Source organism: Dipodomys spectabilis, unplaced genomic scaffold (genome assembly GCF_019054845.1).
Source record: "Dipodomys spectabilis isolate Male_0828 unplaced genomic scaffold, ASM1905484v1 ptg000095l, whole genome shotgun sequence".
Taxonomy (NCBI): domain Eukaryota; kingdom Metazoa; phylum Chordata; class Mammalia; order Rodentia; family Heteromyidae; genus Dipodomys; species Dipodomys spectabilis.
Genome location: NW_024870772.1, coordinates 33,674,808 through 33,688,621, shown reverse-complemented (window position 1 = coordinate 33,688,621; position 13,814 = coordinate 33,674,808). Strand labels below are relative to the sequence as shown.

Sequence of the window (13,814 nt, the reverse complement as noted above, 5' to 3'; positions counted from 1 at the left end):
TATGGGGGGGAGGAGGCAGCAACGGAGCCCTTGTGGGGCCTAGACGGATCCCCTCCATCCGTTACCGCGGCTGGGAGCGCGGCCCGCTCAGAGGCTGTCCCGCACGCAGCCACCGCGCAGAGTCCCGCCCGTCCTCACGCTCGCACTGCGGCTGCCGCTGCGCCACGGGGCGCGCTTTGTCCCGGGGAGACGCGCTCCGCCCACCGGCCCGCCCGGGGCTCCACCCCTCCCCCTTTCCCCTCCCCCGTCCCTGGAGACCGATTCCGATTCCGCAGCCTCCGCGCAGTGCCCCCGCCCCCGCCCGCCCCGCCCAGGGTGGCGAAAGACGCCACCGCCGCTGTGGAAATGTGTACAGTGCGCACCGCGGTCTGGCCAGCTGGGTCTCTGTGGCGCAATCGGTTAGCGCGTTCGGCTGTTAACCGAAAGGTTGGTGGTTCGAGCCCACCCAGGGACGGCAGCCGTTCTTTTCTGCTGCGTCCAAGACCTGCAGGAGAGGTTCATTTTAAACCGCAATCCCGAGATTTTTAACTGGATACGATGCTCGTAGCGCCCTTCTGGCGCCAAGGACAGTAGCTTCCATCTGGTGCCCAGGGCGGGCCCTAGTGGGCTGGGTTCCTGTCCATGATTCAAGGGCAATTGCACGGTGCTCTGCAGGCCCTGCAAGGTGCTTGCAGAGCAGACCCAGCAGCCTGGCGTGCTGGGGCTGGAAGTCAAGGAGCACCAGCAGCCACGCTGCACAGCACCAAACTGCAAAGGTAGCCTTTAGTATTGCTGTGTGGAAACGGAAGAGCCTTCTAGAAGTGTGCGAAAGCAGCCTGCCTCAAGAAAGTTCAGTTCAGCTGCTCAATGAGGGGACAATGGACTTGAACCCAGGGAAAGATCTCTCTCAGATTTCACACCGAATCTCCCTTGAACTTAAGATCAAACAGAACCCCCGGGGATTGCTGTTGGAAAGTATCTAAAGAATCAATGTTGGCTCGGGAGGTGATGGCTCACGCCTGTAATCTCAGATACTCTAAAGGTTGAGATCTGAGGATGGTGGTTTGAAGCCAGCCGGGAGACTCTTATCGCGAATAAAACTACTCAGTAAAAGCTGAAACTGGTGCTGTGGCTCAAGTGGTAGAGCACTAGCCTTGAACAAAAGAAGCTCAGGGATAGCACACAGGCCCCAAGTTCAAGCCTCAGGACCAGCATTTAAAAACTTTCAGAAGACATATTTTCACCTCCAGTCTCACAGAAGACACTAATATTTTTCTTTCTTTTCTTTTTTTTTTTTTTTTGGGGGGGGGGGGTCCGGTCGTGGGGTCTGAACTCAGGGCCTGGGCACTGTCCCTCAGCTCTTCAGCTCAAGGCTAGCGCTCTACCACTTGAGCCACAGCGCCACTTCCAGCTTTTTTTTTCTGCTTATGTGGTGCTGAGGAATAGAACCCAGGGCCTCAGGCATGCAAGGCAAGCACTCTACCACTGAGCCACCTTCCCAGCCCGACACTAGTATTTTTCAAGTAGTTGATTCACTTAAGACTTTAATAAAGACAATCACATATTGTCATTTTTCTGCCAATATGGAGGTGGTAGGGGTAGGTGCTTTGTCTCTGGAATCAACTTCATTGGCAACTTGAGAACTTTAAGAGCCCCAAAAGAAGGGGCAGTTAACTGAGCCAGTAAGGCGGTTTCTTAGATGAGACTGGGAAAAGCCAATTTGTTACAAATAACTGCTGACAATAATATATCCTCTATTGTACAAGTAGAAGTCCTAAATATGGAGACCCTATTGAGGACAATGGAATTTCAGACAGAATAACTGCCCCTGCAGAGTGAACCCCTGCTCAGATGGTCAGATCATTTACACATGCATACACCATTCAAAACATTCAGTATCCCTGCATGCCTGAGGATTCAGAAAGCCCTTGGTCAGTGTTGGTGGCTCACACCCTGTAATCTTAGCTTCTCAGGAGGCTAAGGTTGAGGATCCAGATTCAAAGTCAGCCCAGGCAGAAAAACTATGAAACTCTTCTCTCCAACCAGCACAACAACAACAACAACAACAAAACACCCAAAAACTAGAAGTGGAGGTGTGAGTTCTCTTTTACTTAACAAAAAAGTTGGGAGAGACCCTGAGTTCAAGCCCTGGTGCCAGTATGCTGTGGAGTGCGCGCACACACACACATGCATCCTTGTTTGTGGAGATTCTCGTGGATGTGTCCACTGAGTGCAGGTCTCTGGCATGGCTCTGCTGTCCTAGTCCCCAAGTGCCTTTCGCTGAGTGCCCTCCACCTGGACCCACTTAGTCAGGTAACACCATCTAAAGATGCAATATCACATCACCCTGAAAACAGTGAGGTTCTTGTTACTGTATTAGAATCAAAACCCACAGGAAGACATAGCCGGGTTCCCATTACCTTGCTTATTCTTCTAGCACAGGCCTATCTCATGGTTCGTGCTGAGTACAGAAGCAGTCTCTGCCTTCATAAAAATATATGGCTCAGGGCTGGGAAGGTGGCTCAGTGGTAGAGCGCTTGCCTTGCATGCCTGAGGCCCTGGGTTCCATTCCTCAGCACCACATAAGCAAAAAGAAAAAAGCCGGAAGTGGCACTGTGGCTCAAGTGGTAGAGCGCTAGCCTTGAGCTGAAGAGCTGAGGGACAGCGCCCAGGCCCAGAGTTCAGGCCCCACGACTGGACCAAAAAAAAAAAAAAAAATATATATATATATATATATATATATATATATGGCTCACAGAGATGCACAGCCAAACTGCACAGGATGAGGCATTCATGTGAGGCCCACACATTGTTCCCTGATGATTAATGAGATCAACACTGTCTGGAGGTGGGTCTTCTGGAGGGTTTGAAACAACCCTTAAAGAATGGGACAGCTAGCTGGGCGCCAGTAATCCTAGCTACTCAGGAGGCTGAGATCTAAGAATAACAGTTCGAAGCCAGCCTCGGCAGGAAAATCCATTAGACTCATTTCCAATAAACAACCAGAAAATTGGAAGTGGTGCTGTGGCTCAAGTGGTAGAGCGCTAGCCTTGAGCTGAAGAGCTCAGGGACAGTGCCCAGAAGTCCAAGCTTCACAACCGACAGAAAAAAAAAAAATGATTGCAACAGTTTAGAAGAGAGAGGCATTTATGGCTGGGGAAAACTCAAGACAAGATGGTGGGTGGAAGGCGAATGAGTGTGACTGGTGTGAGGAGGACATGTCCTTAGCTTATGAAGGATGCTTGGAACCGGGGGATGTGGCAAGACTCCTCTGTAAGGGAGGGAGGAAAATAGAATGGAATCCTTAAGTGGATGATATGACACAGCAAAATAAAAGATCAATGAACAGTTAGGAGGCAACTATATTCCAAGAGAGGTTCAGGGATAAGGCGAGTAGCAAGAAAAAGAGGTGGTTACAATTCAAGGGGAGACAGGAATATATCAGAGGATTCAAACATGGGTGAGGCACGTCCAGGGCAGCACCTGCATTATAGCCTGGTGGCTCTCTTAAAAGGGATTTGGGATTTGGGTTGTTTTTTTTTTCTGCCTACATTAGGATCAGTGCTGCCTAGGCTATGCATCCCCCTGGGCTCAATCTTTCCACCTCAGCTTCCCAAATGGCTAGGTGGAAGAGATCTTAACCTAAAAAAACTAAAACTAAATTATGAGTCAGTACCAGTGGCTCATGCCTATAACTCTAACTACTCAGGAGGCTGACAAGGAGGGATCATGGTTCACAGCAAGCCCTGACCGTCTGTGAGACTCTACCTACAGTTAACCAGTAAACAGCCTGGCTGGAAGCATGCTCAAGTGGTACAGCACCAGCCAGAAAAGCCAAGGAAAACATGAAATACTCGGTTCAAGCCTTAGAATAAGAAATGCCAAATTGTCCACATTCATTGTAGCTTATTGTATTAGACTCCCCAGCATATTTCTGCTAGAGTCAAACCTAGAACAAGAAATAGCTTTTTGCTATTTTCTTAAATTTTATTTGTTGAAGTCAAACTTCCCACAGTCTGCTATAGGGATTCATATGGGATTTTCATGTATTCACAGGCACACTTTTGCCTCTGACACTCAAGGGGAAGACACTGTGAAGCAGAGTTCTTGGCTCCCAAGTTTGGAAATCCTATATTTGTTTTGTTTTGTTTTGTTTGCTGAAGTTATATTCTAATTACTGATAAATGCCACAAAGCATGTCAAATCTAAAATGTTTAAATATGGCAAAAACCACTCATCTGAGGACTTGAAGGTAACACAATGAATATGAAGAGTCCAGTACAAAAAAAAATCACTTTGCTTTGTTTTGTCTAAGTAGATCTGTAAAACTAACAATAAAGGACTTGAAACAAAAGCAGCTGCCTTGAGGTTTACACACAAAGCTTTATTGTCGCAATCAGCAATGTCTAGATGAGAAGGGCTTTAATACAGTGACCCACACAGTAACTTCTGTGGAGAGCTATGCCATTAGCAGATAGCAATTTGCATTTCTTTCCTGTGAATCTCTTTAATGACACCAGCAAATTGCCCATTTTAGTTAGCTCTCATAGGAATTGAGCCATTTTTCACTGTTTTTCTTTTGGGAAAAACAGTAAAATGTATGGAAATATCACCATGCAACACCTTTGTACAATTAGTATCTGCTAATAAAAACAACAAATTATTGTCTGTTGAAGATGAGGTTATTACCTCACAAGTCAAACCCACACTTCAAAATATGCCTTTGTGCCAGGCACTGGTAGCTCATGCCAATAATTCTAGCTACTCAGGAGGCTGAGATCTAAGGATTAAGGTTCAAAGCCAGTCTAGACAGGAAAATTCATGAGACTCTTATCTCCAAACAGGCAAAAAAAAAAAAGAAAAGAAAAAGAAAAAGAGCAAAGAACCATGCACTAGTGGCTCACATCTGTAATCCTAGCTACAAAGGAGGCTGAGATCAGAGGATAGTGGCTTGAAGCCAGATCAGGCAAGAAAGTCCATGAGACTCTTAAGCTCCAATTAACCACCAGAAAGCCAGAAGTGGCAAAGTGGTAGAGTGCTAGCCTTGAGCAAAAGAGCTAGGGACAGCACACAGGCCCTGAGTTCAAGCCCCATGACCAATTTTTTAAAAAGAAAGAAAAGAAACAATAACTGAAAGTGGAGCAGTGGCTCAAGTGGTAGAGCACTAGCTTTGAGCAAAAAAGCTAAAGGACAGCACCCAGGCCCTGAGTTCACACACACATACATACACAAGTTCACAAGCAAAAACACATATGCCTTTGTAAATGCTGAGATAATTATGTGTGTGAGCATAATGATGGCTTGTCTTTAGCTGATTTGATATATTTACTTACACTTGAGTATAGGTCTGATGGCTGGAATTTACCATGATAAATACAGTGTAGGTGAAAATGCATAGGTTAAGACTCAGGTAGAACTGTAAAGTTTATAGAATTTCTCAATTAAATAAAAGCATAGGGATTCTCTATGCCAGTGGGACATCAATTTACAACAGCAAACTTGTTGCCATCCTGCCAAACAGGCCTGATTCCCATTGCCTTGGGGGGAAGAGGAACATTGTCAGGTGAGCTGCGGAGACACTGGAGCTTCAGCAGCATCTTTAGATAATCTCAGCCCAATAGGAAACACATAATGGGGAACATCTATATCTAATCTCCATCAACAGAGGAAAGGGAAGCTGGCATGAAGGACACCTTACCAGGGTATTAAGAGCCTGATAAAACAGAAAATGCATTTTCATTTGCAAGTTGCAACAATTTCACAGGGTTCCCTTTTTCCTTAGACCCTCTAGCTTTTGTAGTTCAATTTAAGTTACTGTTTAAACATCTTCTTAAGCTGGGCTCTGTTAGCTCACACCTGTAATCCTAGCTACTCCAGAGACTGAGATCTGAACGATTATCTCTGATGAATCAGCAAAATTTCAGGCTGGGTATGTGGCTCAAATGGTAGAGGGCTAGCCAATCAAGTACAAGATCCTGAGCTGCTTTTGCTCAAGGCAAGCGCTCTACCACTTGAACCACAGTGCCACTTCCAGGCTTTTTGATAGTTTATGAAGAAAAGTCTTACAGAGTTTCCTGCCCAGGCTGGCTTCAAACTACGATCCTCAGATCTCAACCTCCTGAGGAGCCACCAGTGCCCAGGTTCTCAGCATCCTACCTGTGCTGGGGGGGAGGAGCAGGGGAGGAGGGAGCTGAGCAGAAAAGGTAAGATTTACAGGGAGAAAACAGACCAACAAAGCAGAAACCAGGAAGGGAAGGAGACTGGTTTTAGTTCCTTTTTTTTTTTTTGGGGGGGGGGGGTGGTCATGGGGCGTGAACTCTGGGCCTGGGTGCTGACCCTCAGCATTTCAGCTCAAGGCTAGCACTCTGCCACTTGAGCCACAGCACCACTTCTAGCTTTTTTCTTTTTGATTATGTGGTGCTGAGGAATGGAACCCAGGGCCTCATGCATGCAAGGCAAGCGCTCTACCACTGAGCCACCTTCCCAGCCCCTTAGTTCCTTTTCATACAAGGCTCTTACCATGGATGACAGTCTCTCTTCTAATTGGTTGCTAGGAAGCTCCTGGGCTTTCTGAATACTATCCAGTTTTAAAGTTGTTTGATTATGAGGTTTGCTCCGCTTTTTGGGCTATGCAAGAGCCCAGTCCAAAACAATGACCTCCCATAAATTAACGAGGGACGAAATGGAGAATTTCACTGAGGCCCTTTTGGAACTTGTTGACAGTGGTTCTTTACCTGTAGCCAGAATGACGCTGTAAAGGGTTAACACTGAAATATGCAGAATGAAGTCCATTCCAGTGTTAACTTCTGCAGGGGCTTTCTCCAACACACCACATTAGCCATGAACCCTTCCTCCCCTCCCAGGGCATACATCTCAAAATGACCTATCTCTTTTGTTTGCTTCTGTAATGCCCAGCAAAATTAATACTTATTTTTTTCAGTCTTCATACTCCTTTTGAAGATTCAATGTGCATTACTGTGATATGAGGACAAAAGAAAGCCTGATTAAAATCCTGTTACTAATGACTTTCTTCCTTGTCTTTTTTCTTCTGGAAACTGGTATTGTATCAATCATCTTAGCTTTCAACTGGCATGTGGTAATAGATCACTAAAAAACATTTCCCAGTAACCTCAATAATCTATGCAAATTTAAAGTATGTTAATAAACTGCTTGAGGATCTGGCTGTAGTTGTAGAGTGCTTGCCTACCAAGTGCAAGGCCATGGGTTCAAATCTAGCAAACACATACAAATTCTAGCAGTACAACCACAGTGAAGTTATGTTAGGTGTAAGTAGCCCATATTAGTAATCCCAGCACTCAGGAGGTAGAAGTGGGAGGAGCATATGTTCAAGGATAGCCTGTGCTACTTAGTGAGACCCTACCCCAAAATCCAAGTTTGGTGATACAGTTCAGTGGTAGAGAGCTTGTGGAGTGTTGAATGTACAGGCCCCTGGGTTTCATTCCCAGTACTGAAAAAAGAAAGATAGGTGAATGTTTTTTGCATGGCTGAGTTGTTCAGGTTACTGGACAGAATTCAAATAACTTTACTGTGGGAGGGATAGAAAATAGAGAAATGTAAATGTTCCATATCAAAATACACCCGAATACATCACACACACATACACACACACACACACACACACGAAGAAACCTAGTTTTTTTTTTGGGTCCGGTCGTGGGGCCTGAACTCTGGGCCTGGGCGCTGTCCCTCAACTCTTCAGCTCAAGGCTAGCGCTCTACCACGTGAGCCACAGCGCCATTTCCGGCTTTTTTCTTTCTGCTTATATGGTGCTGAGGAATTGAACCCAGGGCCTCATGCATGCAAGGCAAGCGCTCTACCACTGAGCCACCTTCCCAGCTCCCCTAGTTTCATTTTAAAATGAGGAAATATTTATACTTTAGGGGATTGAAATCTTATTAATAATGCATTACACTAAAAGAGGAAATTATGTGAAACTTCCACACATTCAAATATTAAAAATAGCAGCCTGAGCCGGGCTACCAATGACTCATGCTTGTAATCCTTGCTACTCAGGAGGCTGAAATCTGATTATCACAGTTCCAAGGAGCCCAGAAACCATGTGACTCTTATCTCCAATAAACCACTTAAAAGCTGAAAGTAGAGCTGTGGCTCAAGTGGTAGAGCGCTAGCCTTAAGCAAAAAAGCCCAGAGACAGTGCTCCCAAGTTCGAATCCTAGTACTGGTACAAAAACAAATAAAGGCCTGAGCCAGGAGTGTTGGTGCACACCTGTAATCCCAGCACTCCAGAAGCTATGGCAGGATTGTGGATTATGAATTAAAGGCTAGCCCAGGCTAATGAAACCTGTTTTTAAAAAAGTATCCTAGAAAACAAATTACCAAATGACAAAGTTTACTATTTTATATGTAGAGGTAGCACAAATGAATGTTGAAGAGGTTTTTCAACATTCCAGTACCTCCTAATAGGGCAAAGCAGAAGAAGTCTGAAGCACAAGTGTATTTGGGTGCCATTCCAGATCTAACATTACTCACATATAAAACCTTTTAAGTCCTTGTCTCTTTCCTCCATTTGCCTGATCAATCATTCTTCTTCTCTCACTACATCTAACTCTGACAGGTTCTTTGACTTACACTAGAGCAGCTAAAAATGATGGGTGGAGCGGAGGGCATTAGGGGCATTAACAAAAAATGAACACGGCACCCCCCCCCCGAAAAACCGCCACCATTATCTGCAGTCTCAGTTAAGTTTAAGACATGGTCCCCTGGGGGGGGGAAGAGGGGGGGGGTCTTGACACAGCCTAGGCAAGTTCATCCTATTGGATTAGCTCCCCTCTCTTCCAAACCTCACTTCAATCTCCAATTCCTCTTCCTTCCACATCCTCAGCAGCTGGTCATTAGTTCCCTGAGAAAATACTAGAAGCTGGGTGCCCATAGCTCACGCTTGTAATTCTAGCTACTTATCTGGGGATCATGGCTTGAAGCCAGCCTGGGCATGGGAAGTCTGTGAGACTATCTCTAATTAACTACCGAAAAGCCAGAAGTAGAGCTGTGACTCAAGCAGTAGAGTTAACAAGTGTAACTTAAAACACTCAGACAGCATCCAGACCCTGAGTTCATGCCCCTGAACTGGCACAAAAACTGAGCAACCCCCAGGAGAGATCTTTTTCCTTTCCCACCTATGCAATGTTTCCTCTGGCATTAGAAATAAACTCTTCCTCTTTTAAGGTCACATCCTCCTCTTCTAAACTGGATCCTATCCCTGGAGAAACCTCTTGCAGTTTCTCACCAGGTAACAGACTGGCCACACAGAATCTATTATGTCATCTTTCACAGAAATCCAGGCACCAGAAACTGCTTCAAAAAAGTGGGTGCAGGACTGGGGCTGGTTCAGTGGTGGAGCACATGCTTGGCATGCGTGGGTTCCATCTAGCACCTTGTCCTAAAGAGCGAGTCTCCATCATACAGCACCACACCTGCTCAGGAGTCCAGCTGGGAGTCCTTTTAGGGCCCATTCAACTGTCCTTGCTGTTACCGTGGCCTTCCTTACTGCCCAAACCTCCTGTTGCTTATTGTCCAGCATCTGGTAATCATGCCCCTCCTTCCAAAAAGTGTTCTTGCTTTGACTTTGGGGTAACATGTTCACCTACTGTCCCAGAGCTGTTTCAGCTCCTTTGACAGTGGCATTAAATATATTCAATCAAGCACACATAATCCCTAAACAAGCATCTCCAGCATCTCCTCCCCTGAGCTCCAACACTACTCCAATTCACCAACGTGAACATATACAATGTGTACCTTTTTTCAGGTGCTGAGGATCCCAAGGCTTCATAATGCTAGTCAAAAAGGCTCTACCACTGGGTTAGTCCTCAGACTGAGGAAGGTTTTATACATAATGCAAACCAACAATTAGCAAGCCCTGCAAACATCACACTTCTCCCTGTTACCTGGTGCTCTGGTTATAGAAATCAAAGTCTTGGGAAGATTGTACATATACTAACGTGTGAACATTTTGCACATTATCACAAAATAGGTTACTGCTCTCCTGTAATACATTTATTGACTACTTAACATTACTCAAAGTTCTATTAACAAAGTTTCTTACCAGCCTTTCTAAGGCTAAATCAGAAAGAAACCATCAGGCATTCACACATCTATGTTCAGAAATTTAAGTTCCTATGAACTCACTAGAGCTTTTCCTGAAACATAGAACCAAAATTTAATGCAACCATATTAACTGCCAAAAACTAGACAATATTTTTTCATGAAATCTTTGTTGTTTTTGGTCAGTCATGGGGCTTGAACTCAGGGCCTGGGTGCTGTCCCTGAGTTTTTCCCTCAAAGTTAGCACTCTACCACTTTGAGCCACAGTACTACTTTCAGTTTTCTGTGGTTAACTGGAGATGAGTCTCATAGCCTTTCTTGCCTGGGCTGGCTTTGAATCACAATCCTTAGATCTCAGACTCCTGAGAAGCTAGGACTATAGGTATGAGCCACCAGCAACCAGCTCTCATTCCCTTAGAGGTACAAAATGAGTCCCAACAAGAATACATTTTTTTTTTGGGGGGTCTGTCATGGGCCTGAACTCTGGGCCTGGGCGCTATCCCTCAGCTCTTCAGCTCAAGGCTAGCGCTCTACCACTTCAGCCACAGCGCCACTTCCAGCTTTTTTCTTTTTGCTTATGTGGTGCCGAGGAATCGAATCCAGGGCCTCAAGCATGCAAGGCAAGCGCTCTACTACTGAGCCACCTTCCCAGCCCCAAGAATACATTCTGAACTGATTTTGGTGCTGGTTCTGGGACTTAAACTCAGGGCCTGGGCTCTATCTCTAAGCTTCCTTTGCTCAAATCTGGCACTCTTCCACTTGACCCACATATTCACTTCTAGCTTTTTTTCCTCCCTAGTGGTTAACTGGAGACAAGAGTCCCAGATTCCTGTCCAGGCTGGCTTTGAACTGAGATCTCAGATTCCTAAGTAGCTAGGATTATAGGTGTGAGCCACCAATGCCCCGTGATAATTTTAATTTAAAACAGACTTCATTCTTCTTGGAAAGAATCAAAAGCAAATCCTTCAGCAGCTTATATTTTATTCACCATTATTACACAAGACCAGTGTGCAAATACTACCTGAAAACAGAATATTTTCTATAAACAATAATAAATATTAAACTAGAGTTAATAAGAATTCAGCAATTCTCAAACAGATATTCATCAAAGTGAGGTATGTCTAATGTGTCATTTGCTAAAGAAGTTAGTGAAGTAGAAAAAAACTCATCAAAAATATCAGTCTTCATGGGACTCTCCAAATTTAATGTTCTCATACAGGTGTTATTTGTGAGTGAGTCAGGCTGAGCTTCACACTGATTTCTCTTGGTAGGACTGCAATAGTTGTGGTCCTGTTTGAGATGTGTCTGGGGCACACTGGTTAATTCACTAGGTACTGGTGCTGGAGTGTGGTCATCTCCCATTTCCAGATACCGCAAGTCTGTTTCTGCATCTTCTGGCAGCTCTGTTGATATAGGCGTAGGAGACAGTAATTCTGCTAAAATTTCTTCATGAGTTTGACCACTGTATGCGACACTAGGCACAGGAGTACATGCAGTCTTTTTATCAGCAGCATCAATTTGATATTGTAGTTCTTTTAACAAGTCTTCTATTGATTCACAGTCATTTGGAGACCCATAATGGGACCCATGTTCTACATTTTCATTTGGAAGTGTCCTATCTGGGGAAGAAGCTGTAAGAGCAGCTAATTTCTTCTTCTTTGCCCTTAATTTCTTAAGAAGTTTCAGTCGAAGTTTATGAATCTGACTTTGCACGGAGTCTCCATGGTTGGCTGGAGAGCTGCTACTTTCATTTCCATGTGAGTGGCCATTGAGGTGCGTTCCCTGGACAGTGCTTCCCTGGACCTTCCAAAGTCCTGCAGCAGCATCCCCACCTGTGTGTGGATGAGCCATGGTGCTGCCTGCTGGGGGAGGGACTCGGGGAGAGGCTGGGGGAGGGCTGCTATTCACAGCAGGTGGCTTACCTGCGTTTCTGCCAGCTTTCCTGGATGCCCGGCTGGCCTTTTGGTTTACACCTTTTGTCTTAAAGCCACCAAAGCTGCGCGCTCCTTTAACTGAAGGCTGCAAATCAGTTAAAGAGTTTCTATTCTGGGCAGAAACACAGGGAGGCATAAACGAAGCACCCCTGCTTAACAACCCTTTAACCCAACTTCCCACAAACGGCTTCTTCTGAGTCTCTTTTGGAGGTGGATTCTCTGATAACTTTGCTGTTAGGATTTGAGGATTTACTGTAATTTCTTTTTTCTTCAAATTAGAAGCCTGAGATGTAGTGTGCTGCTTATTTTCATTGTCTGGTTTTAATTTCTCAATTTTTAATGGGGACAATTGTTTAAATGGAGTGTCCTGAATTCCCACTGACTTGTCTTCCTGTACAAAACCAGCAGCAGGAGCAGTATTCAGAGATTTAATAGCTGTACCATCTTCTGTGCTCTGCTGTTCTGACTGTGCATCTGTACTTGCAAGCTGGAGTGGAAAGCTTAAATCCACCAACTGCATTTGGATAAACTTTTCTTTACATGGAGACAGGGAAGAGACCATCGGTGACTCTAGTGATTGTGGAGTATTTGCCATGACAGGTCCTGCAACTTCTACCACAGGTTTGTTTTGAACTAGCAAAGCTTTAGAGTTCATTTGGAAAACAGAAGTGGCTTCCTGGATAGTTCCTTCAAGCATCAAGCATACATTATTATGGTCAACCACATCATTTGGACTTGAAAGTATAGAATGTCCATGCATTTCAGCTCTGTCCAGTGCAAGAGCATGAGGAGCACCTGATGCAGGTGGGGGGTGAGCGTCTGAGGCGGCCTCCAGTGCAGCAGCAGCAGCTTCGTGCCCTGAGCACCGCGCTGGAGATGCTGGTCTTCCCTCACCTGGAGCAGGCTCATCGCTGGGCTTCTTGAGTGGAAGGCAGGCAGCTTCTTTAGCTGTCATTTGGGATGTTTTTCTTTCCCAAATAACAATATGTATCTCTGAGGCAGGAATGTCAAATTTCTCGTGCCTTTCAACACACAGGCCTTTTAAATCATCACATTCCAGCCAACTACCTGGGGGATGAGAAAGAAAGCCAAAGAGGTCAGACACTCATGGACTACCAACCTACTGCACTTCCTTCTACTCTTCTGAACTGTGATAACACTGAATATGCACCAAAAGAGAACACTTAAAAACATGGCTCTACCCTTGTTCTCCATTCTCTGCTGGACATTAAGTGCTTATTAGGATTGTAGGAGGTGATGCTAACATATGCACAGACTAGAAATCTGGGATAATTTTGTGGAGTTTATACTGGTTCCTAAAATACCCACACACACACAAAATCAAGATAAAATAACTTTAACTTTTGGATGGTAAAATAAATACCTATCAGCACTGAAAAACAGAAAAAGTCGTTCCATGAATTAAGTTACCCCAAACAATTGTTCCATTTCTTGTTTGTAATCTGACAGGATCTTGCTATGCCTAGGTAGCACAGCCCAGGATGGACGGGGTGCCCAGATCTTCAGCCTTCTGTGTGCAAAATACCAGCTATTTTGTCTTCTCATCTCTCAAGGGAGAACAAGGAGAATAAGATGCTGGATGGCAGGACAAGTGTAAGGACTAGCAGCAGTGTGCAGTGTAAGTACTGCAGAACTGATATCAGACCTGTGGAGAGTCCATTATTCATAGCAGTTTGGTAACTGGCAATTATTTTTCTTGGCATAGCAGGCAGAGGAGTCATTCTGAAGTAGACTGAGGCATGAATTAGAGTAAGACTGTAACTCATTCATAAATTGCTCCTCAAAGAAGGACAGTAATCC

The 13,814-nt window shown here is 45.0% G+C and overlaps 1 protein-coding gene and 1 non-coding gene across 2 annotated transcripts in view; one reads left to right on the top strand and one right to left on the bottom strand.

The window, feature by feature from the left end:
* Positions 1 to 380: 380 nt before the first annotated feature.
* Positions 381 to 454, top strand: Trnan-guu. The gene has a single exon. It is a non-coding gene; the product is annotated as a tRNA-Asn (tRNA).
* Positions 455 to 11,022: 10,568 nt separating this feature from the next.
* Uspl1 (ubiquitin specific peptidase like 1) overlaps positions 11,023 to 13,814 on the bottom strand; it is a 40,586-nt gene continuing 37,794 nt past the window's right edge. The window contains exon 9 of the mRNA XM_042685513.1: positions 11,023 to 13,061. Within this exon, the coding sequence (XP_042541447.1) occupies positions 11,140 to 13,061 (1,922 nt within the window). The 3' untranslated portion in view covers positions 11,023 to 11,139. The remainder of the gene's footprint in view (positions 13,062 to 13,814) is intronic.